A 22,940-nucleotide genomic window follows, 5' to 3' on the forward strand; every position below is an offset into this window, starting at 1 on the left:
TAGGAACTTCGTGAAATTATTGATATTTTTATACTCAAAAAAGGGCTCAGTAAGTGCTGCCTGGGCGTCCTCACTTTCCCTGCGGCCCTATCCTTTATGTATAATAATTGAAGTACAATTTTGGCTCACTGGCTTAAGAAAGGAGCCTAGGATGGGCCTCTGGACTGTCTTCTGGACCCCCAAAAATACTTAAAGTGGACACAACATCTCCTAAAACATGAATTATATCTGTGATAGTTTGTGATTTCTGTCAAACCTTTCTAAGTTTGGCTTCACAGTGGGCCGTGGACGCCTTTGCAACTTTTTTTGCCCGCTGCTGTCGCGGCAGTCAGTCATTCCGTCAGTTAGTTCGTCAAACCAAAATACTGCTTGTCTGCTTTCTTTTCTGCTCCACTCCGTCTCTCAGTGCATCTCTCTCTCTCCTTCTGCATCTCCCGTTGAGCTGCTTAACCGTCTTTCTCCTGTCTGTTGTCATCCGTCGTCAGACGTTTGTCGAGGGTCATTCCGTTGCATTCTGGCTGGAACTTACGGTGCCTTCATTTGGCTTTTTGTTTGTTTACGAGTTTAAAGATGCTGCATTTTGGCCAACGAATTTAGTTTTATTGAATATTACAGTTTATAAATTATCCTGGCAGGGGCCTGAACGTTTTTGCCGATTCGATTGTGCTCGTTGTCGTTGGAAGACATTCCTATAAAAATCTCATAATTTACATACTAAAATTCGTCAACTTCTATTGAATAAATTGTCGTCTTCAACTTTGTATTTTATACTCTTCTGCGAGTGCAGTCTCTTCGAAGCGAGTGATCCGGAGGCAGAGGATTGTCCTCTGTCCGCTTATTCATAATCTATGTGTGTAAAAGTAGTCATCTTTCTACAATATATAACAATAAATCGCTGTCTATTTATTTATTTAGTATTACATATAAATCTCGAACCATACTCAAGGTCTTTCAATGAATAATATAGATTTTTGCTCATTATCATCTGCTCTTTTTGTTTATTTTTTGTAGTCTTGTTTATATGTAATCCTCAATTTGTTATTACTCAAAACAAAAAAACTTCGTAGCCAATTAGTTAGAGTATTCAAAAATCTTCAAGCGAAATTAGTAATTTTCCGTTGAAAACTTTCTTTGCCGTCGAAAGAAGCTGCATTTTCTGACATGTTTACTGTCTGTTTTGTTTTTTCCATGCTTCTCTGCTCATCCCCGGATTTTCATAGATTATATAGATTTTATTTGAGCGCGGAGAAAAACAAAGAGTACCGAGAGAAAAGAAAACCGCACGACGGGCGCCACCCACAGCAAGTAATTGGTCCCGGGCCCGGGCCCGGTCCCGGCTCAGGGTTCATTTCGATTCCGGTCGGAGTTCTTTTGGCACAGAATCAGAATCAAGCGGGCTTCGCCTTACATAAATATGCCACTTAACAAGCCACCAACGTAAAAGTTTTTTATTTCTTCGGGTGCATTGATTGCCCCGTCCTGGCTGTGCCCCCGGGTGTACCTCTTGGTATGCGGCGACACTCTGTGGCATGTGGCAGTGAAGTAAACAATTGTGGGGGGGCGGTTTCAACTATCGTACTTAACTTAGAGCGAACTATCGGCTCGAACGACTATCGCTTCGTATCACATTTGCATTCGTTTAAAAAAATGGCGGAAAATAGTCGGTAAAACACAGGGCTGTTCTCTTCCATAAACCTCCGCTCATCATCGGAGCAGTTTGCAATTTATTTAATTCGATGTTTGTTTTCGCAAGTGCTGCGAATGGCAAAAGATGCAACCATCGCATCCTCCAGCTACAGCCACAGCTATAGCTTCAGCTCCAGGCACACACCACCACACATTCTGACTGCGAGTCCCATTCTCATTGATTTGAATATGTCAGCAATTTGTGTAGTTTTGTGCACCAATGCGCCCCAAGCTCCTCTGCCCCACTCTGAAGGACCCCTCGAAAGCCAACGCCTGAGCAAATGCAATGAAACCGGCTACCCCGTATTCCATATCCCCCCCTTACCCCCTCCCCAGTAGGGGGCATGCTGCGTAATGCAATGTAAACCAAACCAAACCAAACAATTTAAAATCATGGCATGCATTTGGCTTCAATTCAATTTAAACTGAAATGAGCGCGTGGCCGGCATGCATCGGTGTCGTCGGCCAGACGGGCTGGCCGTGTCCTGTGGCAGAGACCACCGGCAGACAGGGCGGAGGCTCGCAATTTTTCCACAGAAAATGGGTGTATGGGTAAGTGCACGGTGGTTTTGGAGGAATTTGTCACTGCGATGACCAAACTAAAGTCTTTAAATCATCAACTTCAAAGTTGCCAATCTCATATGAAAATGGTAGAATACATAGATAGTATATCCGACTGTCCGATTAGGGTTTATTTCTTTCGAATATTGAATGACTTATGGTGGAATGTCTATTCTATTAATATATTAGATATTTTTTTTAGAGGATACCCCAAAATGATGAAAGTCAGTATTCAAAATATACGTATCGTATCTGCGCAATATCTGAGCGTAGATTTGAATGCTTCTACGAATTCATAAATATCAATATTTTAATAAAATAAATTAGATAAATTGGAAAAATAAATCACAACTATGTACTGTGGTACATGCTCATCTTCTAAATAGACACAATTTTATAGTTAAAATAATATCAGAGGATACTAAATTCTAGTAGCTGTAATCTAAATATTATTCAATGTAAGTATGTAGTCGCTCTAACTTGGCATCCATTTAATATGCGCCCAGATTAGCAAATTGAAAGCAATCTCATTACAAAAGTTTTCGCTCAGCCGAGTCTGCAGCTAGGGGGGAAGCACTGTAATGTACGATTACAGTGGCAGGCCGCTTTGGTTTCAGGGCGCTGTTAATGTTAATGCATGTCGATGTAATGCTATGCATTTACAGTGCGCTGTTAAGGTTTCTGACAGACGAGCTAGAAAGAGAGCACAAAAAGGACACAGAGGGGCAGAGGAAGTGGATTGTAACCCGTAAATTTGCCGTTATTTATGCATTTTTAATGCGCCCAGGCACAGGCTGGGGAAAGTTTAACCATTACAATGTTGCCCCTGCCATCCCATTGCACTTATTGACACTTGCACCCAACTGTGTCACGCAATTTATGGCCGCAATTTCAATGGGAACGCTGATGCTGATGTGCACGCACCTAACCAACAAAAAGGCGACGAGCACATGGCGGCACAACCCGAAATAAGTGAGTGTGATATGATGATACAGTGCCATCAAAAACTATTTCACTCCTGACCATTATACATAAGCCAAAGATGCTCCAGGCTCGACTAGATGAGGCAGGGGACCCGAGAAAACAATTACAATTTTGCTCGGGCCAATTAAAAGTTTCGACAGAACAACAAAGTGGTGGCCGAAAATGTTTCGACACTTGCCACTTTCCGTGTACCGTTTTGGCCTTCCATTTGCCTTGTTAGCGTCAAGTTTATGGCAAATGGCAACTCCAAGTATTTGCCATGGCAATCTAATGAGAAAATGTAGGACAGTGTTCCCCAGCCTGGCGCCCATCACCCATCCCATTCACATTTACTGGCTTATCTCCGAATCCGAGTAGTAGTCGTCGTTGTCGTCGTCGTAGTTGCCGCCAGCCCCCAAGACTGGAGCACTACTCAAAGCCGTCTGAGTGCCAGCATTGACTGCAAGTGCATCTTTTACCCACAAACCCACTGAAGCAGAGGCAACGACACAAACCACAGAGTTCATGTCCCACTCGTAGCTGTGTTCCTGGTGGCCCTTTTCAATAAATCAGAGACCCAAATCCGCTGATGTCAGCAAATGCACAAGCAATTTTGTTTGCAGCTCGCCAACAGCAGCGACAACAACAGCGATAAAAACAGCGACAACAAATTGGCATGGAAATTAATTATGACACCTCGATGGCAAATGCGAGACAACAGCTACATACAATGGTAACAGCAACAACAGCGCCACTAACAGCAGCTTTAACATTGGGAATACAAGCAGTGACATTCGGTGGTGACACTTACTGAACTGACTGAGTTTAGTTTATGCAAATAGGGAGAATATAAAGCTAGTTTCACAATTACTGAAAAAAGTTTAAGCTTAAAGATGGCACATTGATCTTAACGAAATACCTAGCAAATCTTTAGCCCATCGTATTACTATTATTGTACATTTTTGTGCCAGAAATTCAAACGAATTTATCGACTCCCCTCCATATTGTAGAGAGAAATCGCAAAGACGCTGATGGCCTTGGATTAGGGAGAAAGAATCAGTAGCCTCATTGTCGGTACAGTTTAGATCGATTCCAAGCCAAAATCCTCAGTCACATGAACCGATAGTTCATTCATCAGATCACGATCATCTGCTACAGCATAGTTTTAGAAACGCTCTGCAACAGATGCCATTATACCATTCTGAAAGTAGCATACCCCTTTAGTCAGTAAAGGAATGAATAGATCTACATGTTTCCAGACGAAGAAAAATAAAATTATTTTCCTTGTTTACGCATTTTCTCCTTCATTTACTCTTTACCACACTTTTGCTCACTCTTTTTGTGGGTAGTGTAGGCTTTAAAGTGTCGCCGGGTTTCCTGGTCTGACTGTCTCCAGCCAAGTGCCACGAAAGTCAAGTGCAACAAAAAACGTCCACCGTGACGGCGGGACAAGGAACAAAGCAATAAAGGTGCAAAGGGACGCTGCGGCAGCCGCCACACACACACACCTCCATCCATTCCTCCTGCCAGTGACCCACCACCCATTCCTCGAACTGTAATAAACTTTTGTATTGTAGCCTTTGGACATCTTTATAACATGGGTTGGCTAGCCAGGCTCCAGCACACCTCACGCCACACAGCTCCCCGCTTCCGGGTTCCGAACCACAACCTGAGGCACTTTAAATGCCTTTCGCTTTTATGAGCATCGCTTTACGTGCACCACAAGAACAACAAAATGAACTTGAAGAGTATTTAGGAAAAAAACTGACCATAGAAAGCGGGAAAATATTTAAAATTTGGCACATCAGTCGATTGGACTCTTAAAATTTTTATAGGCCAATTCATTCTTGTGCACCCAACACTCAATTGGTTTTTCCAGCACAAAAAACCCCACCAATATGTATGTATTTTATATATAAATAAAGTATCGTATAGTATAGGCAGACATATGTATGTATGAATGAATCGGAGTGTTAACAGTTTTTTTGCGCTAGTTTCAATTAAAAATTTTATTGAGTGGATTTTGGTGTGTTGTAAAGCCAAAATTGATTTGGAATTTGGCAATTTTTAGCAACACATTTTCGATTCAACGAAATGCACACACAATAAACACAAACAGAATTAAGCTAAAATCTTTTTCACGCAATATTTTGGCATGAACTAGCGAATGCTCTGTAAATGCCAAATCAGTAAAATCAGAGTAAATTCTTAGCACGATTTAAAGAGCATTAATAAATCTTTCATTCTCTGAATAGTCCGCTAACTGAGATATAAAAACTCTGACCTAGTGCAGACATAATCATATTTGGTTGGACGGGCTGCCTGCACTTCCTCCTCTAGCTATTCAATGGGCCAAACAGAGCCAATCTAATGGCATTTCAGGCGGAATAAAAATGGCTACCAGCGAACAAAAATTTGCATTTATTTTTGTGGATGCACAGTGGGCTGATATACTTCATTTAGCATTGAAATTAACAAATCGAATTTGAAATTTTTAAGAGTTAATAACCAGGAATTGTGGGACATTTTTTTGTGATAACAGATATTCAGGGAAAATTGTTCTTAGATCCTTGGAGGTACGACGACTTTTTCAGAATAATGCTCCTCTAAAAACTGCACTTGCATATATTCACTTGGAACTTTCCACAGCTGATTATTTTTCTCGTCTCGTCATCGATCTCCGATTCATGATGTTCAGCTTTAAGTTTTTCTTAATTCTCAAAACAGCGAGAATACGTATATTGTTAGTGTTTTCTATGCTGTATTTGGCCCAACTGTTCCTAAATCCCTTAAAAATGTACCATTTCAGGCGACGCAGCTGCCAAATGCTTCAATCCCATGTCAACTCTTTAACATGGCAGCCAGCAGCTCCTGAATCTCCTGTTTGGGCCCCCAAAATCGTTGTTTTGTCATATAATTTTCACTTTTATTGGCAGACAAAAGTTGGGAGATGGAGATTTGCAGTTTTATTTGGCCCGTCTGCGAATTTTTAATCATTTTGTGCCGGTCTGGGGCTGGTGACTGCGGTCGCTATGTGTCTGCGAGTGCTCAGTGCTAAATGGCTGGAATTCAGGGATTCAGGGAGTTGGTAGAGGGGAGTGCAATTTGAGCAGCCAGACAGGCAGACAGATGATAGGAGATGAGAGCGTGAACTAATTAGTGCATTAGCATTTAGTGGCATGAATTTGGCGCAGTGGAAAACTTTCACTCCGCTCTGGCATTCACAGGCGATGTAGGTTAGGCAAAGTTTTTTGGGCAGCCAGGTTGTGGTAATGGTAATGAGGATCCACATCCAGATCCAGATGGGAAGGATGCATCTGGATGAGCATCCATTCGGAGGCTGAGATGGCTCTGACAGCTGCTGGCTGTAATGCTTGACACAAATATAACAACTGGGAGCTGTGGTGAGGTTTATGGTTTCGAGCATCTGTATCGAGGCTTGCATCTGGTGCTCATTAAGTCTGCATATCTGATGGATGCTTACTTATGGATGTGCCAGCTTTAACGCAGCTCAATGCCTGGCCTCTCAAGGCATCGCCCCAAATCATATCGATTTGCTATGCACAGATTGATGATTGATTAAAATTGCCTTAAGTAACCATGATGAGTGCAGCCTAACCGCGCTCGTCAATCAGATGGAAATGCAATTAGCAATCAAGATCTGCAATTGAAATTTAAATTTAAAAGGCAGCCACGGACTGCAGAAAACTGGGATACGGATACAGCCGCACGGACGAGTTGATTTTCATGTAAAACAAATATCACTTAATGTGGCCACTGCGGCTCAGCGGATGGCTAATGGCAAAGCAAAAAGGCACGTATCCATGGCCCACTGGCACCATCACCATCCAGCATCCAGCATCTACCATCCAGCATCCAGCATCCACTGGTCAGTAGCTGCCCTGTCTAGGACAACTCACATAGCCCTCCTTACCTCCTCCCAGGACTCGAACTTGGACCCGGCACGTGTGCGTGTGCAGCTCGTAAAAAAGTGTGCATCAGGTTGCAACAGTCACTGGAGCAGGGGTACGGTACGGTATGGGATGGGATGGGGCAACGGCTGCCGTGTGGCATTAATAGCAACTGTCGACAAACAACAACAGCAGCCACACCGCACCACACCTCACCAGCACCAGCAATAATATTATGAGAAAGCCAGCCCAGGAGGGCACCAGGACCAGGACCAGACCACCTGGTGGTCTTAGCCGATGGTGCATCCTTCTGGACATTGGTCAACAAACAGTGGACCATTTGTGTTGAAAAGCTGAGAGAATTTCCTAGTTAGCTTCAGTCAATAATTCGTAGTTTTCTAGTCAGAAAGTTAGAGTGCGAACCAGTCTGAATCATCCTTATTTAGGGACCCTTCGTAATACCTACGAAGGGCCACCGTTGGCTCGCATAAAATTGCATATAAGAGTACTTTAGATAATTGATTTAGATCTGCAAATCTATGCCTGCCCTTATTTTGTATAGGAACGTAATGCTGTTTAAATTAATTATCAGAAATCTTAGGATATCCATCTTTATAGCGATATTCGAACCACTGTGTACTGGCTGACCAATGCCCATGGCACTTAATTTTAATAAACAAAATACTCGGCGCGTGGACGAGCAGCCCCAAGGATTGAGAGGGGGCGCTGCGTGTCTGCTGGTGTGTGGGTTGTAGGTAGTGCAACCCCTTTCCGGGTTGACTGCAAGTAAAGGAAGGAATTCCAGTCTCTGATATGAGTATTTTTTACTGCTCTGACGGAGTTGTAATGAGCCGCACGAGAAATGCAAAAAGTTTTTGGGCTTTAGGAGGTAAGGAAGGAGCTCTGGCTTCGGTTCAGGGCCTCAGCTCTGGGCTCCCAGGAGATCGATGTCTAACCATAACTCAGCCAGAGCCAGAGCCGGAGTCAGCCAGCAAGCCAGTTCGGATGTGGATGTGGAAAGGGATGGGATTGGGTCAGGTGGTGGTGCTGGTGGTGGAGGGATGTACTGGGTGGTAGGAGAGGGCGAGGACGACGACGACGTAAACAAACTCCTTCAGTTTCGACTTTGACTTTGCCTTCGCTTTCGACTCTCTCTCCGAACAGGTCGCACGTGCTCTTGTCATTTTACTTATAAAACTTTTGCGTTCTGCTGTCGTTGTCGTTGTTCGGGTGTTGTTGTTGTTGTTATTCGTTTCTGCAGTGTTGGTGTTGGGTGTTGGGTGCTGGGTGCTGGGTTCTGGGTGCTGTGTGTTGTTTTGGCTGCTTTTCAATTTTATTGTGGGTAAAACAACTGGAACTGGAACTGTAAAAGGCGTCAGAGTGCTACGTGATTTACACCTAGCCAGGATGTGAATTTTGTGGGTGCATCATTTTATGATGGCTCCCTGATACCCAAACGTTTCCCCATCCCATCCCCTCCTTGCCGCCGCCTAGGAGTTCGGCTGCTGCTGCACTTACCACATGTCACGCCCTTTCACAGATCCCTGCCTCTGCTGCTTGTTTTCCATTTAAAGTTTATAAGGTGCTGTTGGCTGCTTTTAGCTGCCAGTCTAGATGTTTGCTGTTTATTTTCGTTAATGCTGCTCATCCACATGCTCCAGTTCCTGCTCCATCTCCATCTCCATCTCTAGCCCCAATTTTACAGCTTCAGTTGATTTGACTTTTACGTACGTGTTGATGCAAGCAAAAGCCGCAGCAGCAGCCGCAGCTGACAGCCACAGCTTTGGTCACGGGGCAGTGCATTTGAAAAATATGGTGTCAGCCTAGCGTCCTTTGTCCTTCGTCCCTGGTCCTTCACCACGGCCCAGTGGCCGCTATCCACTGTCCGCTGTCCACTTTCCACTGCCCCATGGCCACGTCAAAGTCAAAGCCACGCGACGCCATTGTCATTACACGCGCGGACGCTTACACGATTGAAGTTTTGGGATTGGGATCGACTCGGGCCTCCTGACAGGAACAAGACCAAACTCAGTCTCGGAACTCGGATTCAGCCGCCAGCTACCAGGCCACCGGGCAACCGAGCGACCAGGCGACCAGGCGACCCCGCTCTCTATGCCGAGGATGCATTGCATTTTAATGAAGATATACGGCGCGAGGCGCGAGAGTTGGCCGTGTGAGAGTGTCAGGCGCTTTGCTTGCTGTGGCTTAGTTGGAAAATTTACACGCCGCTTTTCACCCTTTCCACCTATGCCACTGCCACCCCCTACCAAGCCACCCCACCCCACACCACACCACCAATCGGTATCCACAGCGGGCCTGTCAGTCAGTCTGGCTTCGGAGCTCTCGGTTTTCTGCCATATATTTTTTCTGTCTCCTCCATCCTCCGTCCTCCGTCCGCGGACAGAGCGCGTGCCTGGCCAGCGGCGGGGCTGCAAGCGCTGTCGACGTCCACGAGTTAGCAATGTCACCCTCCCTCACCCCCCACCCTCTTGTGTGTTTTTGTTTGTGTTTGTGTTTGGGTGCCTGCGTGCGTGTGCAATTTAGCTGCCATTTTCGTTAGTTTTGTAAAATATTTGAAAAATGCAAATCTGATTTGGTTGTGGCGAATTTTTATTAACACGGAATTTATTCCTGTTTCCGACCTTTATTTTGTGGGAATGACCACATGTACGAGTGGTGCAGAAAGAAATATTTTTCAAAAAAATAAGTTTAAGTTTTAAACTTGTTGAGCGACTTTAGCTAGCATTAAATTAATCGCTAGTCAGCTTGAAACTAGCTCTTTTCTGTAGGATTAAGCTTGACATGGTATCCGTGATATTCTCTATATTACATGCTTAATTACGTAAACGAGTCGAGTTCCTCCTATAAAGGCATTCTGAGGGCTTAAGAGCTACAGACATAGGTGTTTATTTGCACGGACCAGAGAGTGGCGCAAGGATGTAAAGAGGCTTGCTGGTGGGATGCCACAGGCCAATGAGCTTCCATAAAACGGCGTCAAGTACTCTCATTTTATGCTTGCTGTAAACACCTTACACAAGATAATCAACTTAAAGGCGTTTCTGTCTCGTACTTGGCTTGTGTTTGGCTTTCGTGTTAAAGTCAGGTGCCGCTCTCTTTCGCCATCCGTTTTGTCTCCATCATAGCTAACGTATTGACTAACATAAAAAGATAGTATGAGTTCGTATTTAATAGATGCTGCGGAGGTAAGTCCAAATGTAATTTATCTTATGTTCTAGCTTGTAAGGAAAGCCCAAGGCTCAAGGCGCAGAGAGTGTCTACAGAGCGCTGTAACTGTCTGTTAACGGGAATCAGTACCTGGAAACGATAACAGGCTGTTAACCGAAATGTGTTAACAGGTTTGTTCCTCTGTTAAGGCTATTCTGTTCTGTTGAACAAGCAGTATTCGTAGCGGTGTTGATTCATGATTTTAATTGATTTATAGTGCATTGGTGCAGCATTGATAGAAGTATTCACAAACTGAATAATGTTGAATATGAATGGATAGAACATAGTAATGGGAACTGTTTATGTTTCATTGAATGAGTCACAATCACACAGGCTACAAAGCAGATCCTACGAGGAAGATGCTTGAAAAAGTCTTCGTAGGAAAGAGCTTACGATAGCTTTTCCGCGACATTTGCTTTGGTTGGTTTGATTCAACAAAACTTTCACTGTTAAACTTTAGTCACAGCAAAAGCGCAGCCTCCACTCTCCTACCCATCTCCGAAATTCCGCAAATATTTCGAAATTAAATGTTTTCTGAAACTGATCGATTTAAAGTTTACCCGCTGGCGCCTCTTAATTGCGGAAAGCTCTTAAAGAAAATGACATCGCAGAGCGCTGAAAACTCTGCTGGTCACATGAATAATGTATAGACAGACACGACACTCGCACACAATTTGCTTTTTGGGAAAAGCGGATAAAAATACGAGAAAAAGAAAGGAAAACTTTAACTCATTTCTTTGTCTGTTTGATGCCTTCAATTTCTCTTTGCTGTTTTCTGTTTGCTTTGACGTCGGCGTCGGGGCCAACTTCTTGCGGCTTTGGCCGCTCTGTGCCTGCGTCTCGGCCTTTGCCTTTGCCACTGCCGCTGCCTTTGTCTTTTGGACAACTTTTCGCATTAATTCTGTTAATAATTTTTAATGTCTGCACGCGCCGAGGAATGCGTAAAGTTTCCAACTATTTGCACACATGGTAATTAAAAATGTAATTGCCTTGTCAATATGTGCCGCGAAGTTCCGCTCCTTTTGTTCGTACTGTACTGTACTTCCGGTCCAAGTTAAAGAGAGTTCTAAAGGATGACGCTGACACGTCATTCGTAATTTGCATTACAAATTACTCAGTTAACAAGGACCACGTCTCTCCCCTCCATCCCTGGCGAGTGACTCCTTGAGGTGCTGTCCAAAGCAGAAGGCGCTTCCCATACCCATACCCATTCCCCCACACTGTGGCATGTGGCAACTATTTGGACCTGTCAATGCAGACCCCGCTTGACGTGTTAATACGCAAGCTGACACACCCATACCTACATATACCCAAACCCATACCGATACCCAAACACTCACGCACAGACATGCAAATGCCTGATCGGACATGCAGGAGGCATTCTTGCGAGTATTTATGGGTGCGCTGCCTTTGCGGTTTATTAGCCACGTGCCGGCATTTCTCAAATTCCAACAAAATAAAAGAGGTATTCCATATAAATGCAAATACAAAGCCATTAATGCATATTTTGCAATGCATAAGCATTGCATACTGCCAGGCGTCATCTGACTAAGCGTTTCCACTGCCCAGCAAAGTCAGAGTTGCCAGAGCTGTAAGGACCTCAAGCAGAGGAGGAAGCTACTGTAAGAGTCGATTTTTTAATGTAAGTTTCAACACAAGTTGAGTGCTGATCGTTGTTAACCATAGCTTGAGTGCGTGGCGACTTTCGAAATTACGAAATTGCGTGATTCTCCTTACCATGATTGATGTTCCTGGAACCCTACTCCGGAACTACCATTAAAACTCGCATGACGTCCTACTCAACTTCTTGAGGTTACATTTACTTCCGGTTTAATTAGACTGTTTCAACTCTCCCTTAAAGGCGATTATCAGCTTTTCATTAATTACCAGGGAAGAGAAATTATCGAAGTTTTGACAGTTTATGTTTAGTTTTATTATAGCCAATAAAATCGGTAATGTATCAATTTAAGCTTGTTGAAATTTCACAATGCAGACAAATGTTTTTATTGGATGCTCATCAGCTGTTTTTTGACGCATGGGGGATAGTGACAGTGTGAGTTGATTTAATTGATTATTGTTTTTTTCTTTATATATTTATTTTTACTTTATTATATTGGTTTCTTAATTGGTTGTATATAATTAGTAAATTCTTAAGATGGTATATACATTTATCAATTCACATATTTAAAGAAAAAAAATTGAGGCTAGGTGGTCGTCCAAAAAACTTACTGCAAGTCTGTGGAAACGTTTAGTCCAAGCTCCTGCCAGTACCAAGCCAATGGAATAGCTTCTTTGGCAAGAATCAAGAGTCACTTAAAACGGGCTTTAAAGCACTATGCGGGAGTTTAAACGATTTGCCTGACATTGCAATGATTTTCAATGGCAACAGTTGTGGCAACATGTAATGGTCGCTGCCTCCTGGCCCACCCTTTCGCCATTCCAGGCAGTCGGCAGCCCAGCCTGCAGCTGCAGCAGAAGCCTCGCCCGTTGGCCGGCAACAACTGCAATTTGGCAGAAGGAACAGCAGGGCGGCAGGGCGGCAGAAGTCTGGCTCTTGAGCCGGGGCAGCAGAGAGAGCACGGCCGTCAGCATGTTAAATGAACTGCTCCTTGGCTGAGGGAGCTTGTAAATAGTTTGGCACTTGAAAATAAATTACACACGCCATATCTGTAAATCGCTTTACAATCCATACGAAATAAGGCGAATTGAATATGTCGTTCGGACGAGTAGAGATTGTGTTTGGTTAGCCCCGATCAGTGGCTGGCAAACTTTTCCAACTCCCAAATACATTATTTATGCTGAACAGGAGGGCCTCAAGGAGGGACTGGAGGGACTAGAGGGACTAGAGGGACTGTGACAGCTGTAAGTGTGGGAATCTTCACAAATTGGCAATGGCCAAACTTTGGCAGGCATCTATCGATAAAAGTTGGGTAGCACCAAGCGCCGATTCGTGCTCCCCCGGCGCTTAATTTGAAAGTCAAGTAACGGCTTCGTCTTTGCATTCGGCGTCGGCTGCCACCATTTGATTGCACCACTTGTGACCATCTGGGGTAAGACCCGTCTCGTCTCGCCTAGCCTGGCCAATATTTGGCAACTTTCAATTGGATTTCCTCCCTCTTTCGAATTAATTGGATGACTTTCGACCTTTAAACATTGACCAAATTAGACCTTGGCCTAATTGATGGACTTTTTATTAAAAAAGTTGTGGCTACTCTTGGTATTCGACTCATATCGGGAGGGGACTCACTCCATCTCTTAGATATATTTTAGACAAACTTAATACTTGCCCTCATATTTATTTTGTTAAAGTACCTTTTTTGGCACTTAATAATATATTATCTTATATATCTTATATACTTTCATGGAAAAACCTTTGAAATCAGTTACTGATTTTCCACAGGAATAGTTCTTTGTAGGAGGGCGGATCGATTCGTCGGAATCCAACGATGAGTACGTAGATGACGAATGAGTCCGAATTATTGTCGCAAGAGGAAATCTGGGTGGTGTAGCTATATATATAAGTCGTATGTTTCACCTTCTAGGTTAGGTTAACCCGGACGGCCCTCAGCAGGGCCACGCAAAGGCCAATATGGCCCTTAGTTTTCCGGATTTCACCTTCTATAATTCGCATTATAATGCCGGCCGGTAGACAGAGAGGATCTCGAGAGCAGGTCGAGTGCGAGAGTTAACAATCCGTTGTAGCTGCGAGCTTAGGCCTTACGCTGTTAACGAAATGCTGTAACTAGAAGCGGTAACAGGATGTAAGCCGGTAGCGATAACAGGCTGTAAGCCGGAAGCGATAACAGGCTGTTAACCTGGAATGCTAACAGCGCGCTGCATCGCTGTCGCTCTGTTACAGCTGTCACCCTGAACAATACATCCAAGGCATGGCTTGCAACGCGCACTGATCAAGATTTTATGTCGGTAACAAGTTTTTTCAAGTGATGTGATGCTGAATTTGTGTCCGATTTAGTGTGTTCCCAATAAATCCTATGATCTGAATAGTTGTTATTCGCTTAAATGTACTAAAAACCTGCTCATAAATGTAGGAACTAATCGAACTTTTCAGCTCAAAAAATTACCTCTGACCGTATGAGGAGTGACTAAAGCGTACAATATAGAAGTATACCTATTTATGAGTGTCCATTAACGGAACTCTGCTGAATTTTGTCCAAAGCTAATAATGAAATTACAAAAACAATGAAAGTTATAGTTTTAAAGTGATGGAGGGAAAAGGGGACCGGGGGGCATAAATTTCCTGATGAAATCGCAAAGTTTGAAAGGCAAGCACGTAGCGACATTCAGGACGCGGCCACGACCACGATACGGATCCGGCTATGGACGTGTGCCAAAATGGACGAGAGCACATACGCCCGTACACCCACACACCCACAAACACACACAGGCATGTGAAAACCGGGCACGTAATTGGCTATTAACAGCGACCGCTCCACAAAGGACTAACACCTTTTTTTGTTCTGTTATGCGTAGATATGGTTATTGTTTGCTAAAATGGAGAAATTGAATTAAAAAGTGCGAAAATTGAGTGAGAACTTGCTGAAATCGTGTTAAAATAATGAGCAGCACCCCGCAGCGCATACGCACACGGCCATGGATACGCCGGACTAAGCATAAATGTAAAATTAATTGTATTTGCATTTTGAACATATGTTTTAATGGCTTTCCACGTGCCGAGCGACGCTGATTTAATTGCGGCAAGCGACGGGCCGGAGGGCCTCCGAGCACGATATAAAAATAATCCCAATAAAATGCATTTTTCATGTCAAACGCCTGAGCTGGCGGAATAACCTGAATGCACGCACAGGACTTTACGGAATTGCATGCAAACAAACCGAGCAGCACCACTGGCTGCCACGCACATGCGGTCCTGCTGCAGTCCAAAAATGTGACGACACCCCAGCCGTGTGGAGTGTGGCGTGTGGGGTGGTGGGGAGGTGGCACAAAGACGTGGCAGCACTCGCACTCTGTCATGATGTAATAAGGAAAACAAAACAACATTTTCAATAAAACTAATCAAATAGTCGAGTGGAAAACAGTCAAAGCCGTTTGGCAACCAAGCTTCAAGCCACAAACAGAGAGTGCTGGAGTCCATCAACAGCGGGGGCTGGAGCTGGGGCAGAGCTCAGAGAGTACAAATCAGCTAACAACTGAAGCATTTGACTAAACAAGTAGACCGCTGACGAACGGCCCCACAGCTGGGGCCCTGGGGTCGGTCTCGGGCTTTTGGCTTTGAGAAAGGACATTTTCCTTGGCCGCAAATTCAATTTATTGCAGTCTTAAAGAGCCAGGCCACAGCCAGCAACGGGATAACGGCATAAAGCAATAAAGCACTAAAAAGGATTATCTCCCCGCTCCCTGGGGCAGCAACAGTTCCTTCCTGAGTCCCCAGCCAAGTTACTGCCACAAGCAAAGAGTCAAGCAAAAGTCAGCCAAAGTTGCACTGTGCCCGCTGATAGCGAGCAAAAAATAACTTTTGTAACTAAACAAAAAAAAAAATTTAAGCTAAGGGGAATATAATGATACATAACAAATGCAATTCTTAAATGCTGGGAAAGTTCTCTGCGGCCTTACGCCTGACATTACTTATACAAATTGCTGCCAGCCCCTCAAGTGGTTCAATTAATTGGAGCTCAGGCAAAGGCATAATGACAGCCCACTGCGAACTTCCCATACACGAGGCAGAGCCCTTAATAATAATATCCATCTATATATTTCCCTGCATGCATTATGCAGACCTTGTGGGGTAAACGCCTTCATCGATGCCACAACAAAAGCCGGCAACGAGTGTGTCTCAAGAGCGAATTAGGGATGAGTGCGTGATCACATTCAGGGGATAGACAAGTCACTGCAAAGGGCAGAACTATTGTATCAAACTAGTACCAAATCGATTCCAAATTGGCTCAGAATTCGTATTTTCATTTGAGAGGAGTGTCTCATTTGCTAAGCGCCGCATTTATTGATGAATTTAAATTTAAATTAAACCGAAACAGTATTGCATTCATATATAGAGTTCGATTTAGAACTTAAAGTCATCCCTTATGAAGTCACTAAAGAAATTAAGAAATTCCTTAATTATACATACAATCCTCAGGAAACAGCAATAAAAAACGAAATCCAGTAACCGTGAAATTCGCTATTTTGTAATAAACTCATGCCAAAGGCCGCATCACTGTTCATCCAAATATATGTGAGTGCACGTACGTTGTACGTATGCAAATATGTGTGTGGGTGTGCCAGTCTGTCTGCCCAGAACTCTCAATCTCTACCGCGCACAAATGTAGGCAACAAAAAGCGGCGGCACCGTTGTTTGCTGCCATTGTTGCCGTCTGCCTGCTTTCAACGCTTGACGCCAACGCACTTAGGCCCTACCTCACACACACACACATACACTGTGGCTGTGTATATGCACGCATACAAATGCATCATATCTTGACTCATTAACAGCCCCACAGCGTCTCCCGACGCGACGCAGCGTTCTAAAAAGCGTTCCAGAACAGAGATTACTTTGCCTGATACCCTGATTCCCGAGTACTCTGCTGGGCCTCAGTGTTATGTGCTCTGTGCTCGGTGCTCGGTGCTCGGCGCTCAATGCTCAGTTTAGTAGGTGACACCAATGCGCGAAGGTGTTGCCGTTGCCGTGGCTGTTGCTGCCACACATCGTCTGGCCTATATAGGCGCTCCCGGCTCCCGGCTGCCGCTGCCCCTGCCCGTGCACACTCGATGCAGTGCAGCAGACTGCGTGCACTTGACGCTATTGCTCCACATTTCTTCCGGCCATGAGAGTGTGTGCACCCCTACCCATGTGTGTGGTTTTTTTTCTTTGTTAACAGGTATTCGAAGAGTATATTCGCGTAGATGTATTTAACCGGCAGGAAAAGGAAGCCATTCCGACCCTGCTCGGCGAACCTGTCTGTGGAGAACCTTTGAATTCTGGGGACTATTAAAGCCTTTACAAAGTCGGCGCACCAGGTAACCTGTAGTCGACCATGGATTTCGTAATAGTTTTCCCTTTTTTTTGTGGGAGTGTGTGTGCGATCTGTCCCCTTCCCCAATGACACTCTGGGGGTGTGCCATTAGTGTCGCGGTGCGTTGCCATAAAAAAGTTGAGCCAAGTAAGTTAAAACAATTCGCACGCTGCGTGCCGCGAGCTGAGTGGAGCGTGTTTCTTTGATATGCTGGGGCTGCCACCACCTCCTTGTAAAGTTTTCATCTACCATCTACAATCCACCATCTCCGAACTTTGCGGACAAATCCGAGAGCTGAAAATGTTCTTTTCTTACACGTAATTATGCAAAAGTTAAAAGCAACCATCATCGACTTCTCCTTAGTCGCAGTCGCCATCGGAGTCCCTCTCAGGAATCCCCCACCTCCATTCCCAAGATCGCTGACGTCTCGCCAGGCAGTCAGCGAGGCGGAAAATCAGTCAGCACTTGAGCTGTCGTTGTCGCGTTAAATTATGCAAAAAGGCAACGCAATGCAACGCGACATGCGACATGCGACGAGGAGCAGTGCAGAAAAAGAAGGAAGGAAGAGTTCATTAAAAAAGCTGAGCTCGCATTGGTCACTCCACCGAGTGTTTACTGTTATTGCTGTTGCTGTTGGGGTAATCGTACCGTTCCGGGCGCCATAATTGCGGCTGAGAAATGGGCCCGGAGCTCGCCACAGCCCGTCTTGCATGCGGAAAGCGGCTCAAATGTGTTTGCCACTTGATGCCAATTGGTTGGAAATTGCGTAAACACACGTCAAGTGGGTGTGGGTGTGGTGTGGTCGGGGAAGTGGGCTCTGTCCAGCTATGTAAGCATTTAATTGCAAGTGACTTCAAGTGTTGGTCGATTTGATGGGCAGGAAATAATGAGCCGTTTGTGATTACATCAACAGAATCGGCACAATCAGAGGGATTAGCAGGATTGCTGGTTAATTTGCAGGAATTTATATTTCATGTGGGTGAGCGATTGGTATTGCAATTGTAATGGCAATGCCTAAAGCGATACTAATTTGAATACTATCCTGAAAGCGATTGATAAGCGATAAGCGAGCCTTCGGCCGACGAGAGCTCATCCGACAGAGAACCTTGAACTTAAAGGCACATTTTTGAAACTGTTAATGGGCGAGGCCATCTATCATTTGGGCCCGTCCAGCCCCGGGCTGTCTGCGGAGAGCGTTTGGTTCGAAATCGGCGGCTCTTGTCGCCTCGTTATGTGTTGGGGGCAATTGGCTGGCACTTTAAGCGACAAGCCGGCACTTAATTACATGTGTAGTCCAGTCCGTTCGTGGCATGTCCTTTGCTGTCAATTATGGTGTGTCCGACATGTGTACTGCATCTGCAACAGGCTCCGTGGAGTGGAGTGGGGGGGCCAGTGGATAGATGTATATAGGGTCCTGGCCCGGTCCTGGCATGAGTATCAATCACAGCGAACATGTTAAAATAATTTCATTTCACAACGGGAATTAAATGCATTCGCGTGCCGGGCCCATTTACATGACACGACTATTAAATTAAAAAACATGAAAGGACGTGGACATAATGGACATGGATACTGACATGGATACGGTCCATCGTTTAGTCAGTTCGAATGGCGGGCAGTGTAAGCCATAATAATGGTTTATTGACATGGCAGCAATCGCTCAATGTTTGCTTTTAATTTCAGCAGCTCCCTGCCGCTCCCCGCTCCCTGTTCCATGATACCTCTATCATAATTTGTCAATTGCGAGCTAATTGTTTTCCTTTCTTCTTCTCCACAGCGTCACGTTCACCGCACTCAACATGATGGCCACGTCACAGGATTACTTCAATCCGTACGCCCTGTTCCGCGGCCCACCCACCACTCTGCGGCCGCGCGAGTCCCCGCTAGGCGTCGGCCATGCCCACGCCCACGCCCACAGCCATATCCACGGACACGCGCATACCCACGCCCATGGGCATAGTCACGGCCACGGACACGGCCATGGCCATGCCCTCAGCGGACACGGCTATGCAGCCCTCGACTTGCAGACGCCGCACAAGCGCAACATCGAGACAGATGTGCGGGCCCCGCCCCCGCCGTTGCCGCCGCCGCCGCTGCCGCCCACATCGCCGAGGTAAGCCCCACAAGGGATTAAGCGGAGAGAGGGGCGCGAGACGAGCAAAGAAACGAAGTGAACCCCAGCCCCCCACCCCAATCGAACCCCCAACCAATTGATATGCATATCATCCGCAACACGTCAAGCCCACTTCTCTGCCACATCTTCAATCAACCAACACCGACACCCAGCAAAAACGCAAGAGCCCAATTTCGTTTCCTATACAATGCAATTCAAGATTCAAGCTTAAAGTTTAAAGTTGAAATGCCCTTAAAATATCACGCCCAAGATCAAACATAAAGTAAAAAGCTAGAGTTAAAATGTAGAGTCATTCAAATATCGGATATATTAGCTTTTATTCACAAGCATTTGCCAATGGACTTTGAACCCATCAAATCAAGTAAAAGCAAATCCAAAGAAATAAAGAGAGAATCGCAAGAGAAAGTGTTTGCTACGCTACAGAATGTAATCCCTAGTTAATAATGTATTTTCTCCTTCGATAAGTACTACTACCACTGTAAGAGTTGACACCAAGAAAAGGTAAAGATTAAAGATAAAAGTAATGAGAGTATTATAAGAAAACAAGTAACTATTGCAGAGCATTTCGAAAAGCACTTGTACCGTTCTAGGATTAAGTACAGTAAACAGTAAACAGAAGTATACGTATTAGCAATCCAATACGATTCAAGTAATTAGTAATTATTAGAGTTTCGAATCAGTCAGTTTAATCAGCTTTAGATTTCGATTAACACATATGCAGAATATTTACAAGTTATATAGAAGATATACACAACATATAGCAAATATATTATACAGTATTATATAGCCAAAACCAAGGAGTTGTATGCCATAGCCATAGCCATAGCCATAGAATAGAGTTACCATTTAAATACTTAGTAGTTACAGACAGCTAACTGAACGGGTCCACAGTATACCCATTAACAAATACTTTAATCGCTTACAATAATCGAATGATATTCTAAATATTCAAGTTAGTAGCGCAACGATAACTTTAATCGATCCTAGCTAATCCCAACTCAAAGTATACGTAAATCGCAATCAAAGAATTTCCTAATAACCACTCTTGACATACTCTTTCAAAGCAATACGGTAAACAATAACTAACACTATATACACTATAGTTAAGGTAGATCGAATGAATATATATAGAATATATGTAGTAGACTACTTAGTTTATGCCTAATCACTATTAGTAGTCCTAAGCCCATAGGCATAGACCGAGCACCAGGCGAGATGCACCATGTAAAATGCAAAAATTTAACTACCAAGAGTACAAAGTGTGAAGGAGTGTCCCCCAAAGAAGTTGAACAATTGGCCAGCCCAAAAAACTCTACCCAGTAGTACCCCCCATTAGACTTAAGACTTAAGAAATTGTAAAGCAAACACTTTTCAAGTGACTTAAAGATACAACTAATCAGAGCCAAATCAAGCAAACTGTGAGAATTCGATGAAGTGTGGAGGCGGAGCAACGCAAACCCGGAGCAACCGAGAATCATCAATCAACGCCACCCCGGAGAAGCTGCTCTTCAATCAACACTCAACCCGAACCGGGGCAACCCATCAACGTATATTTTAGTATTCAAATCAATCCAAAAAAGTAGCTTTCATCTCTCTATCTCTCTTATAAACCTAAAGAAAAACAAAACTAAACAACAATCAACATGCACCCCACACACCCATCCAGCCAAGGCGGTAAGTGAGAAGCCATTTTACCTTAACTGTAAGCCCCCTACTAGCCACTAGCCACTGACTAGTCCAAGTAGTGGACCATCAGTGATGTAGAACAGCCTAGAAGCCACCTAAAACTCGAACTGCATCGCCGATACTGTGGATACGGTGGATACTGCTTTCGCTACTACTACTACTACTCATGATGATGATGATGATGATGACTATGAGGATGATCGTGCTACTGCTGTGATGCATGCGATGAGCAAACCGTAGCGGACTGGCTTTAGGCCATCGAACTACTTACTTAGCTGCATTGTGCGCATGACAATCATACAAAAAAAAAAACCTAAAAAAGAACCTTTAAAAACAATAAACTAACAATAAAACTTAACTCTAAGAAAAGGCCTACCCACAGCAACATGCAACGAAATTCGAGTAGTTCTCACATGCAACGATACTTAGGAGAGTTCCAGTCCTGGAAGTTACAGTTACACATGCAATTTCAGCAACTACAGATTAAGTCATTCTATTGCCAGGACCATGCTCAAGTCGATTTACGAGTATACGCGCCCCTTTCCCAATATCAGACCCATCGCGTTATGAAACTGATCCTCCCCGCCAGGCGATAATCAAATCTAGCGGAAATGTCCCAACAACCGTCTTTAATGTGCACGCCGACCAATGGCAAGCAGGCATGCGATAATACTATTAATTCGATACCCTGAGTGAGGTTAGCCCTATGGGGAATTTTTGGACACACTTGCATGAAATTATTCCAGATTAAGGGGGAAAGAATTTGGATTATTTGCATATTAATCTACATAGATCTAAGATATATGGTGGTCAGAAATAGTGAAATACATTCACTTTTATATGTTTTATTTCTTATTTATTTGAAATTACCTTTGTATATATGGTAGGGATATTTCAAGGAATAGGGTGTGATATAGATTATAATAATTAAGACATACAACTCTAAACGGATCGTGTTTGACCTACAGAATGGTAAATGTAACGGCCGAAAGGTGAGAGTGGTCCTAAGGGAACACAAAAATCAATCTCACTCAGTGATTGGACATTCACGATCCCCAGAAAGAACTCTATACATATAAAGTTCTTCTACATCGTTATTTAAACTTATAAATTCCTTCGATCTATTCCATATACCGGTATCTGGATATCTTGAGAGTTTGAGTCAGTGCAAAAAATAATATTACAAAATCGTTAACATTATCAATGTACCCACAATCCTCCTGAATCCCTCCCACATCTATTACCAAACTCTAATTGAATTCAAGAAACATGAAAATCGGCGGCTTGTCATAATTTTACGGAGTACTTGGAGTGTTGCATTAACCCCAAGAATACAAGAAAGAAACAATCTCACTTATAACTTTTCAAATAGAAAAGTAAACACAGTCTTCGGTGTTGGGTGCCCCCAATTTACCTTTACCATTGCGGGGACGGGAACGGGGACAGAGTTTTTGCCAGAACATTTTCATTTACGGAAAAGTTGTTTTTAACCTGTGCTCTATGTGAGGCGAAGTTTTGTTTCGCGACGCTTGCAGCCCTGACGTGTTGCATGTCGTGTGGCAAGCGATGGTCATGCACTTCCGGCTCAGTGGCAGTGGCAGACGGCTGCCGTGCGATTAAGTAACATATGTAGCTGTCAAAAGCACAGTTCCAGCTCAGGTGTCCACTGGGACATGCTAATTGTAGAGCAGGGGAAGGATTTTGATTTTGTCCTTCGACTAAAGCCAAGACAGCCTGCAATTTGTTTAATTGAATGAAATACGTAAATTCCTTTTCATTTACTTGGCT

At 44.1% G+C, this 22,940-nt stretch overlaps 1 protein-coding gene across 1 annotated transcript in view; it reads left to right on the forward strand.

Moving 5' to 3' along the window:
- Window positions 1–21,088, forward strand: part of LOC117183361 (sex determination protein fruitless-like) — a 34,992-nt gene extending 13,904 nt beyond the window's left edge. The window contains exon 2 of the mRNA XM_033377064.1: window positions 19,110–21,088. Within this exon, the coding sequence (XP_033232955.1) occupies window positions 19,132–19,449 (318 nt within the window). The 5' untranslated portion in view covers window positions 19,110–19,131 and the 3' untranslated portion in view covers window positions 19,450–21,088. The remainder of the gene's footprint in view (window positions 1–19,109) is intronic.
- Window positions 21,089–22,940: the final 1,852 nt, after the last annotated feature.

The sequence above is a fragment of the Drosophila pseudoobscura genome, chromosome 2 (assembly GCF_009870125.1).
Source record: "Drosophila pseudoobscura strain MV-25-SWS-2005 chromosome 2, UCI_Dpse_MV25, whole genome shotgun sequence".
NCBI classification, from domain to species: Eukaryota; Metazoa; Arthropoda; class Insecta; order Diptera; family Drosophilidae; genus Drosophila; species Drosophila pseudoobscura.